Raw genomic sequence first — 12352 nt, forward strand, 5'->3', positions numbered from 1 at the left:
CTCAGATTGCTCAAGAAATTAATATTGGTTCTGATAGCATTGTGATGAGCATTGCAGTTTGTGTCATATGAGGCTGCATATCCAAAGACCAATCAGGGTGCCCATGCTGACTGGACTGGATCACAAAGCAGAAGGTGACCTAGTCTAATGAATCACATTTGTTTTTACATGACATGCATGGCCGGGTGCGTGTGCATCACTTACCTGGAGGACACATGGTACCAGGATGCACTATGGGGAGAAGGCAAGCCAGCAGTGTGATGCTTTGGGCAATGTTCTCCTGGGAAACCTTTGGTCCTGCCATCCATGTGGATGTTACTTTGACATGTAGCACCTAGCAAAGTATTGTTGCAGACCATGTGCACCCTTTCATGGAAACAGTGTTCCCTGGTGGCAGTGGCCTATTTCAGCAGGATAATGTGCCCTGCCACAAAGCAAAAGTGATTCAGGAATGGTTTGAGGAGCACAGCAATGAGTTTGAGCTGTTGACTTGGCCTCCAAATTCCCCAGATCTCAATCCAGTTGAGCATCTGTGGGATGTACTGAACAAACAAGTCTGATCAACGGAGGCCCAACCTCGCAACTTACAGGATCTGCTGCTAACATCTTGGTGCCAGATATGACAGCACACCTTTAGGGGTCTAGTGGAGTCCATGCCTGGATGGTTCAGGCAGTAAAAGGGAGACCAACACAATATTAGAAAGGCGGTCATAAATTTATGCTTGATCGGTGTATAATCAGATGCATATTTGGACTGCTGTATGAGGGGAGGGCTTCAAGCTCATAATTTGCCCCCTAAAAAGAGTATTACCCCCATTCCTGTTTGGGAAAGGAAATGTTTAAAAGTGAGGAGGTGGGGTGGTTTAGGGATGCTGGAAAACTTGTGGGATAGAGGTATGTTGACGATACCTCCTCTTGTGCTAATAGGGTTCATTATCTGAAAACATGCTTCTCCCAAACATTGTTAATAAAACATAATTTTGAAGATCCAATGGAGTTACAAGATTTAGTCACAACCTTTTCATTGGTTAGATATTTGTAAAAACCCACATACAGACGTAAAGGATGACCAATAGCGTTAGTTTAAAACAAAAAATAAACATATATAGATACAAGATTTCTGACAGACAGCGAGTGACGATATGTTCTCATTAGCAGACTTTTCATCATCATAGAGCAGGTTTATGAATTTGGCCGTGTATGTTTTTAGCGTGGCTGGTTTCTTTGCAGCTGGTGTATCAGTGCATATGTCTGTACTATGTGTGTGTCTGTTTTTCTTTGAGTGCACTCACCTGAACCCTGTCTCTTTTTTTCTCTCTTCCTCCTTTTTCTTCCTCTTTCTTTTTCCTCCGTTCCTCTTTTGCTTTTGTCTTTTGTTTACCCCTTTCCCTTTCCTTGAACTTTCTTTCTGATACTTCCCAATTTAACTTTCACTCAAATCCTGTTCTCTTTTTCATTCAATAACAAGATCTTGCAGTTTAAATTGTAATTGTATTAATCTGATCAAAATTCAATTCTGTCTCTCCTTTGCACAGACACCTTTGCCAGTAAGGTTGCTGCCATCCAAGACCAGTATGCTGACGCCTCCATTGGTAATGTGACGGGCAGCAACGCTGTCAATGTTTTCCTGGGCATCGGCGTGGCGTGGACCATAGCTGCTGTATACTGGCGTACCAAAGGCAAACCTTTCAAAGTTGAGCCTGGCTCTCTGGCCTTCTCTGTCACACTCTTCACTGCTATGGCTGTGGCAGCTGTCAGTGTGCTGTTGTATCGTCGGCGCCCCTCGGTGGCTGGAGGAGAGCTTGGCGGTCCACGGACTTGCAAGATACTGACATCCTTACTTTTCATTTCCCTCTGGCTGATCTACATCCTGTTGGCCTCGTTGGAAGCATACTGCCACATCCCTGGATTCTGAGGCAGCAAGACCTGATATTATTTAAGCTTTGAGAGGAATATGAAAATGGCCACTGAAGGAGCTTTTTTTGTATTTATTAGATATTTATCTTAAAAACTTTTATTAAGTCAGTTTTTGTAGTTTTCCATTCTCGTCTCTAAAGGGATAGTTCACCCCAAAAAAAATATCATCATTCACAGCTCTACATAGAGTACAAAGTAAAAACAAAAAACAAACAAACGGATATTAACCTTTTGGAGCAATAGGAGCATTATGATTGTGTTACGAACATTCTGAACAAATTCTGCACGTTTATTTGGGTTTTTTTTTTTTGGATAAACTGTCCCTTTCAATTAGTTTGAATGCAGTATCTTACACATCATTCCTTGTTCCCCTGCCTTACACTTGTGTCCGTCTCTCAGTGCTGTCTTAAATTTTTCCAAACCTGAACCAATTATATATATATATATATATATATATATATATATATATATATATATATATATATATATATATATATATATATATATATATATATATATATATATATATATTATAATATTTTTTTTTTGTACTCCTGTTTGAGCCAATCCGAGTTTTCGGTTAATGAATGAATGGGTTTACTCTTTTTTGGACTCTTTTTTTATGTTATGTGTCAGTATTACTCTCATGTAACTGTAATGATAATATTTTAAAACTTTTAAATGAACAGAATGATCAAACAAACTTTGAGTTATTAAGAGCAGAGCGAACAAACAGAATGGACTTACTATTGCTTGTGTAAGAAGAAAAGCATGTTTCAGGATTAAATAAGGGTCGGATAGATGGTCTGAAAAGCATGCTGAGTTCATAACTAATCATATATCATGAATGAAGGCTGACATTATTGGGAAGTCAAAGGAATGAAACTCAAAAAAGGTGTGGAAAATGGACTGGAATAATCCAAAGAGGGATTGGAAAACAATGACAGTGACGGTGCTGAATATCATTACAAATAATTCTAATTTAAATATATATATAATGTGTGTGTGTGTGTATGAGAGAGAGAAAGAGAGCGCACTCAACAAAGAATAAACAGCTCAGCTGATGTTCTCTTTAAATAACAAACCACGTAATTGATGTAATTAGCTGTCTGTATCTATTTGTATTTGTCTTGATGGTCACACTCCTTGACATCAAATGCTCCTTAGAAAATACTAGCCAGTTAACATGATGTGACATTTGACATGGTGATAAATGCTCTTACTGACTGTGTATAACACTGTATCCCTTAGCTCACCCAAAAATTTCAATTCTGAGCATTTACTCACCCTCATGTCATTCCAAACCCATATGAACTGTGGCGCATAAAATGAGACGTTTAGCAGAATGTTCATGCTGCTTTTTCCCTGTGCAACATAGGCGGACATTGACATAAATATTACATAAAGAAATGGACTGCAGGTTTGCTTGTTTTCTTCAAGTGAACTTAGCATTATATTAAGTTCTTAAGTATACATAAGTATCATTTTGTCTGAAAAGTACATGAAAAGTATGTGACTGAAATAAGTATACTCCCTTGTTTAAAATAAATAAAGAGTATACTGATGGCACACTTGAATTCACTTTTTTTTAAGGGCATGTGCTGTCAATCTGCCTAACAAAGGGCTAAAATGCATGATAAAAGCACTACAAAAGTAGTCCATAAAAGTCATAAGAGTAAATACAAATGAAACCGTATGATGGAAAGGATCATTTTCAGTCTGTTCCTCAGACAAAACTTAGCTAAAGTTTGTCTTCGGAGTATAGCACACAAGTCACACTGAATACTTTTATAGTGCTTTTTTTAGGATTTCTGGATTGAAAAATATGGGTTTAAAATGAAATGATGGTGCTGCTAACGAATACAGTAATTGGAACAAACGCAAGTACTTCGATTTTTCAGCACTGGTTGTTTTATTGTGTCTGTCAGTGAATTTTCAGTTGTCACTGTTTCAGTGTTCGCTGTCTATCTGTTTCTGACTGCTGTGTTATTATTCCGTGAGACATTTAAGGAGATGGTGGGAGGCTCTGGCATGCTGAATGATGGAGAGCACAGGAAAAGAATGAATGAGACAGATTTAGCTGTAGCGTAGATATTTAGCTTTCTCAAGTAGCTTCTATCCTCAGTCTAGTACAGTATTTGGAGTGAGAGAATGTGAACCCAGAGTATTTTTAGCATTATCTTGTTGCTAGGCGACCCGCCCAGAGAGTCATTGTCTTGTCTGGTCCCAGTGACGAGTCCGTCCGTGTGAGTATGTGTGTGTGTATGTATGTGTGTGGGGGGGTGTTGCTGTATATGTGTAACACCCACTCATTTAAGTCTATTTAAGGCTTAAATCAGTGACTAAACCAACGTTACTTCTTATACTAACCTAAGATTAGTGGGGATTTCAACTGAAATAAAAAGATTTCGCTTTTTATTTTGTTGATGATAAGATGATTTTTGATCGTGTCATTTATTTAATTGAACTGATGATCATTAACGATCATGTCAGCCCATGCTGCCACAAGGATCAGCTATCATCAGTAATGAATCCCACATCAGACTGACATACAGCAGAAGAGTGTGCACATAATCGCTTTATAGGATCACCGTTTTCTCTCTCTCTGCCAGGTTACTTGAAGCCCAATGAATTGAAGTGCAATCCCAAATGTCACACTGAAAAACAGCCATCGTAATTGGATTAAGCAGCCTGGCCAGTGAGAGAGAAAGAGAGAGGGATGTGGAATGTAAACACTTCCACCAACTACACAATCACACATACCTGATGAAATTGCATGTTGTTAAAATTATTCTGTGTGTTTGTAGCATTTTTAACACTGCAAGAGAGTGTGTATTTGTGTTGTGTCTGCTGGCCTCTTAATCAGTTTTGTGATGCAGTTGTTTCAGTGCATGTTTAAGTGTCAAAACAGGCTACTGATACACTATGATGTTTAATACTATGATATTTGACCCCTAAAAACGTAGGAATATCATTCCATTAAATACAATATCAAACAGTCAAGTGCAAACAAATGATACTAGCTTTTCATGATCATGTTCCATAAACATTTTGAACGGTATATATATTGTTCTAGCAAAACCAACAAAGTCTTATTGTTTCGTTTGAAAAGCACTATCATTCAAAGTAGGCATGAAATGAAAGTTCAACATTTTTATTTTCATATTGTGAATAATTCATTCTGCCTTTATCTAATCAAAATCGTGTCCTATACACTTTTCTTTTTCAATAAACCATTTCATTCAAATGTATGTTACTATAAAGAAAAAAAAGATGTTGCTATGTTGCGTTACATCGCCACTTTTGATATTTGTTATTTAATGCGATTACATTCATACAGTGCCCTGAGTGTTCTTTTTTTTGCGGGGAAACTAAAAACACTAAAGCTGCAAATCATCTAGATACGCAGACAAGCGTATTTTTCCTGTCTCTTACCCATGCTAACCGCCCTTGTGTTACAGAAAAAGACAGGCAATGCTAAAAATGTATATTTTGTTTATATTTCTTGAATTTGTGTGTGATTGGACTTCTGTGCATAGCGCTAACGTGTACAGAAGATACACTAACAGAAGAGGTTAATATGATAAGCTAACAGTTCATATGAAGTGCCCTGTGGAAGCAGTCACCATGTCACCCTGTATCATTGTGTGTGTTGAAATTGTGTGAAGCATCTCTGTGATCTTTCTGTTCATTGGTCTTTTGGTTGTTCCTTCATTAATGGTTTGATCTGATTTCATCATTGATTCTTAATTAGTCTTTGTTTCTCATAATGAGTGAATCACCAAGTGCTTTTCTTTTCCTTTTACATGGCAGATTTTAGTTGGATTCTTCCTCTTTTACGTTATCTCCATGTCTCTTGATTTGATGCATGAAACATTCTTTTGCCCTTGTTAAATGTTATAGAAATTGTTGTTCTGAAATCTTTTTTAAAATGTCTTTTATTAAAAAATCTGAATTAAACACTACCTACCGAATCATTTATTATTAAGGAGTGGATGATTTTTATTTTTGCATAAACCTTTATGCATTCACTTGAGCCAAAGAACATTCTCAATGACCAATATGAGAGTCATTGAATCATTCACTCAAACATTTTGTTTAATAACACTGATTTTAACTAAATGCCACTATCCGTTGCTTGTCACTGATAAAGAAAAATATACTAAGTAACTGAAAACATTTGATCTGATATTGTATATAAAAGCTATTTCACACTCAATGTCACAATCAGTTATGCCGCTGGTCTGAATATCTTGATAAGTCAAGACACATTTATTTATAGTGTTTTTTACAATACAAATGATTTCAAAGCAGCGTAGGAAATTAATGCAACCAAATTGTTTTGGCTGTTCATCTGCTCATCCGCGTACTGGTCGTTCATTTACACGACAACATTATTTTGGTGGCCTGAGAACGCAAACTTTGATCAGAACTTTTTATCATCTCTGTGTAAACCAAAAACGCAAATCTGTGAAAACAGTGATGAGACGCACAAGCGCATCACATGTTAAAGGGATAGTTCACTTTGAAATTAAATTTTGATATGTTTTAGCTTACCTCATGGGCATCCGAGATGTAGGAGTATTTGTTTCCCCAGTAGTTTCAATTTTGATCATTTTAGGTCAAACCGTTCTTGTCTGTGCCTCACATAATGCAGGTCTATGGTCACCACCTCAAAGAGCATACACAGAGAAGTCCAAATTAAACAATCCCCCATCGTAAGTACACACTGATGGCCTAAGACACGAAACGAGCGGTTTGTGTGAGAAAAAAACAGTATTTATATCGTTTTAACCCCTTGTACACCACTACGTCTACCTCTGATCCGAGGGCGCTGTGAAGATCTAAACATTAAACCAAACATCTTCCATTCCAATGTCCTGTACGTCTAAATATGTTTAGATCTTCACAGTGAAAGGTAACACTTCCCAAATTTCTGTGTAAACAATGAGAGACGTACACGTGCGAGAGATCCACTTCCGACGCTTTCCGCGCTTGCGCAGACTAAAGCCAGAACGCACAAATGTCACAACAGGAAACACGCACGAGCGCCCTCGGATCAGTCGGACGCAGTGGTGTATAAGAGGTAAAAACAATATAAATACTGTTCGTTTTCTCACACAAACCGCTCATTTCGTGTCTTAGGCCATCAGTGTGTACTTACGATGGGGGATTGTTTAATTTGGACTTCTCTGTGTATGCTCTTTGAGGTGGTGACCATAGACCTGCATTATGTGAGGCACATACAAGAATGGTTCGACCTAAAATGATCAAAATTGAAACTAGGGAAACATACTATTGTCACACTTCATTACAATGAGCCCCTATTAAAACAATGCTATTCTATTTTATACTTTGCAGGCCAAAATGTGTATTTCCCCTCTATAGTGGGGGAAGTTGTAATTATCTGATTGGTCAGTTTGAATGTCTCACATCTGGGTTTTAGTCACATGATCAAGGAAGGGATAGAAGAATATTGCAACTGTTGTTGTGGGTGTGTTATGCTCTCTCTTTACTTGGGGCCTGCTCTCTGACCCTTCTCTTGATTCTCTGGCTCTTCTTTTTGCTGGGGCTTCTTTGCTTTGACTTTCTCTCTGCTCTTCTCTTTTCTAAAGCCTCTCTCTCTCTCTCCCTCTCCCTCTCTCTATCCCTCAGGTAACATTACTGTATATGCTGGGTATGATTCATTGTATTTTTATCATCTCATACATCTATTTTGTAGCTATTTTAAGTGTAACCATAACCAGATTTTGTCATTAAACTATTTAAATTACAAATTATGTGCTAACTAGTTTTGATTCAGTATTAACTTTGAAGTGCTACCTATTGCAATAAAATATTGTTATACTATAGCAACGCTCTCCCACATATTTTGCTATTGCATGTATCTGCACTTATTTCCGCCATTGGTATTAGCAGCAGTGGGTGGTATTAGACAAGAAATGTACAGTTTTCTATCATCTTGCTGATAATGTTTCTTTAGTCATTGGGCAACCCTGCAGCCTAAACCACCTTTACAACTTTAATGAATTCTGTTGAGAAACCATGAGAAAAAGGTGAATATTGACTATTGAATATTGAGAGTCAATGTTCAGAAATTATAAATTATTATTATGTTTTGAACTGTGCTGTATATAGCTGTGTTTTACATGTTTTTTGTCAAACTCAAAAATGCATTTATCTTTTTTATTATTAAAAAATAGCATTTAATTTGAAAAATATAATTAATTGACAAAATATTTTAGTTTGTCTTGGATATTTATATGATTGCATCAGACAACAGTTTAAGCTGTCATATGTTGAAACCCGATTCCAAAAAAGTTGGGACACTGCACAAATTGTGAATAAAAAAGGAATGCAATCATTTACAAATCTCATAAACTTATATTTTATTCACAATAGAATATAGATGACATATCAAATGTTGAAATTGAGACATTTTGAGATGTCATGCCAAATATTGTTATATTGTTATTGTTATTGTTATTGTTACATTTGGAATTCATGAGAGCTACACATTCCAAAAAAGTTGGGACCTTTAGCAATAAGAGGCCAGAGAAGTTAAATGAACATATAAGGAACAGCTGGAGGACCAAATTGCAACTTATTTGGTCAATTGGCAACATGATCGGGTATAAAAATAGCCTCTCAGAGTGGCAGTGTCTCTCAGAAGTCAAGATGAGCAGAGGTTCACCAGTTTCCCCAATGATGCGGCGAAAATTAGTTAGCCATATCAGAAAGGAGTTTCTCAGAGAAAAATTGCAAAGAGTTTGAAGTTATCATCATCTACAGTGCATAATATCATCCAAAGATTCTGAGAATCTAGAACAATCTCTTTGTGTAAAGGGTCAAGGCTGGAAAATATACTGACTGCCTGCAATTTTCAGGCACTTAGACGGCACTGCATCACATACAGGAATGCTACTGTAATGGAAATCACAACATGGCCTCAGGAATACTTCCAGAAAACATTGTTCATGAACACAATCCACCGAGCCATTCGCCGTTGCCGTTTAAAACTCTATATGTTAAAAAAAAGCCATATCTAAACATAATCCAGAAGCACAGGCCTTTTCTCTGGGCCAAGGCTCATTTAAAATGGACTGTGGCAAAGTGTTCTATTGCCAGACGTATGAAAATTTGAAGTTATTTTGGGATGCGAAAACATCCGGATACAAGAGGACAGGGACAACCCAAGATGTTATCAGCACTCAGTTCAGAAGCCTGCATCTCTGATGGTATGGGGTTGCATGAGTGTGTGTGGCATGGGCAGCTTACACATCTGAAAAAGACTGAAATCATCAATGCTGAAAGGTATATTAGTTCTAGAAAAACATATGCTCCCATCGAGACGTCTTCTCGTTCAGGGAAGACATTTCCAACATGACAATGCCAGACCACATACTACATCAATTACAACATCATAGCTGTGTAGAAGAAGGATCTGGGTACTGCAATGGCCAGCCTGCAATCCAGATCTTTCATCCATAGAAAACATTTGGTGCATCATAAAGAGGAAGATGCGACAAAGAAGACCCAAGACAGTTGAGCAACTAGAAGCCTGTATTAGACAAGAATGGGACAACATTCCTATTTCTTAACTTGAGCAACTTTTCTTTTCAGTCCCCAGATGTTTACAGACAGTTATAAAAAGAAGAGGGAATGCCACACAGTGGTAAACGTAGCCTTGTCACAACTTTTTTGGAATGCATAACTTTGAAATCCAAAATAAGCCAATATTTGCATGACATTTCAAAATGTCTTACTTTCAACATTTGATATATCAGTTGTATTCTGAATAATTTATTGAGATTTGAAACACCCACATCATTGCATTCTGTTTTTATTCACAATTTGTTCAGTGTCCCAACTTTTTTGGAATCGGGTTTGTACATCGTGCCCCTCACGTTACATCACATGTCCCTTCCATTCTTTCCGATTTAAGCAAGATAAAACTATACATGTATTAATGAAACACAACCACTTACTAGACGTGTGAAACTTATGTAGGGAAAAATAAATACTCTGAACCCCAAGTGGATTTACACAAACAGAGAAAGTCAAAAAGTGTTTGTGCCTCGCTATCCCCTACCCTTAAGTTAATTTACTACCATTTAGTTGTCATGATGAATGCTGTTTCCCAGGTCAAGCCTCAATCCTGTTTCAAGTAAGAATACAATGAGCAGTTTATGAGCGCTATTCATTTATTGCACATCTTGCTTGGAAATTTTCACTTTGTCAGTCTTTCCGAGCTCATGGTGTCCTTGACTCTTATATTTTAATGATTGAGAAAAATGAATCACTGTCTGGCCAACTAAGCTTTCAGTATAGAGATGATCGGAGGATCATCTTTTTTAGCAGTATTACAGCACACTGTGAGTTTATATTAGCACCGTTTGTTATTTGCTTGTCAATTGCTGATTAAGTGTTGGGCCCAGAGACAATGACACATGACGTCAGACTTAACAAGCAGATACAGCCAAATAACTAACATGATAATTTCCAGAACAACAGCGTGATTGTTCACATGATATTGCTTAGATGAACTTGTTCAGTTGTTATAGAAAAGCAGACTGGCTGCACGAGGTGCTACAAGTGAGCAAGAAGAGTTGGATACATGTACATAAACTGAGTTGATGGATGTCAGGCGTGAAATTCTGGCGCCGACTCTACGCTCTGACTCGCTCTCATGGACCTGTCCACTGGAAAGAAAGAAACGACAGAACGAGAGCAGAAAGAATGAGGCGGAAGCAGATGCTCACTGGGGAATAAAACTGAAAAAGGGAGAGAGGAGAGAGGCTTTGTGCTTGAAATACAAAGGCAGGAGATAAGAAAGAGAAAAATGAATGAATGGGAAATTACTTGAAAAATCTAATTAAAGACTGACTGGCTGAGGCCACTGAAAGGCTGCGAGAGAACTTGAATGTGCAGGTTATGTGCTTCAGATATGGAGTGAATTGGATTGTTCAATGCATTGTTACATACAGTGGGGTTCAAAAGTCTGATACCACAACAGGGTTTTAAAATTGAATTTAAACCTAATTTGAAAGATTAAAAAAGCATAGACAAAACAAATTTTTACGATTATTCATATCTGTTACGGAGTGTCTATTTATACTATGTTCTTATAGGCTACTCCCATTGAAGCAAAAGATGCTCTTGGATCATTCTCAAATTATGCATCATATAAGTTTCATATAGCATTTGCACTAGTATTCCACGGTGTCAACTAATGGAAAATAATGATTGACATGCTTTCATGTATATAACAATTTTAATTTTAAATTAATTTTTATATTTTATCACAGTAATAACCTTCATAGCATCAAACATGTATCCAAAAAAATCCTAGTAAATTGATATCCTAATATTGAATGAGATGGCGGAGGATTGTGTTTTTCAGTCACTTGAATGTTTGATGTGAAGCTGCAATCAGAAATGGAGCTGTTCCAAACTGCATTTTTGCAACATCACCGTCCCATCACAAAAACAAGCCTTGCAAAGCAATCCCAGCTGCAAATCAAAGGAAAGAGGCTTTTTTTTTTTTTTTTTTTTTTAACTGTCGCCATCTTCAAATAAAGACGGGAGAGGCTTTTGTACTTAGAAGCTGCTGAAGGGTCTTAAGAATTGCATTCAGCCCTGAGGCGCTTTCATAAGCCTCACAATTATTGTACTTTTTTTTTTTTTAAACAGTTGCTCCAAAAAAGAGACAAATCCCTTCTTCCATCTCAAACTCTGTGGCAAAACTCTAGCAACTAGTCAAAATGGAACAAATGTTATTATAAAAATCATGTTTCACAGATGTCTTTCAAAAAAAAAAATCATCAGGAGACAGATGAGGAAGTATCTATTTAAGCAAACTGTACAGCAATGCTGAATGATATTCATCGTCAGGATGCTTTATGCATATAATACCTTGGTGTAGATGAGGCATTTAAAAACAAGATTTTTTCAAGGTGCTTTGTCTAAAAACCCACACATTGAGTTTGCATATTTTATGGGAACTTTCCATAGACATACTGTACAAACTGTATATTGTATCCCCTAACTCTTGACCTATCACATAAAACTTTCTGCATTTTCATAAAACATCACTTATGATTTATATGCTGTTTTCACACACACACACACACACACACACACACACACACACACACACACACACACACACACACACACACACACACACACACACACACACACACACACACACACACACACACACACACACACACACACACACACACACACACACACAGTTATCATTAACTTAAAATAGTTTATTGAAATATAGCTGAAATAGAAATAAAAATAAAATACTAGATGAAAAACATAAGTTTAAATGGAAAAAAAAATGCCTTGCATAACTCAAAAAGTGTGTATCGTGTGCCTTTTAGGTTTCTGCTTGTAAAGTGCTTTAAGATAAACTTTTTAA

The 12352-nt window shown here is 37.0% G+C and overlaps 1 protein-coding gene across 2 annotated transcripts in view; it reads left to right on the forward strand.

The window, feature by feature from the left end:
* Positions 1–2342, forward strand: part of slc8a4b (solute carrier family 8 member 4b) — a 93736-nt gene extending 91394 nt beyond the window's left edge. For both annotated transcript variants that reach the window (XM_067434516.1, XM_067434598.1), the window contains one exon: positions 1536–2342. In XM_067434516.1, coding sequence (XP_067290617.1) covers positions 1536–1915 — 380 coding nt within the window. In that variant the 3' untranslated portion in view covers positions 1916–2342. The remainder of the gene's footprint in view (positions 1–1535) is intronic.
* The last annotated feature ends 10010 nt before the right edge of the window (positions 2343–12352 follow it).

This window comes from Pseudorasbora parva, chromosome 1 (assembly GCF_024679245.1).
Source record: "Pseudorasbora parva isolate DD20220531a chromosome 1, ASM2467924v1, whole genome shotgun sequence".
Taxonomy (NCBI): domain Eukaryota; kingdom Metazoa; phylum Chordata; class Actinopteri; order Cypriniformes; family Gobionidae; genus Pseudorasbora; species Pseudorasbora parva.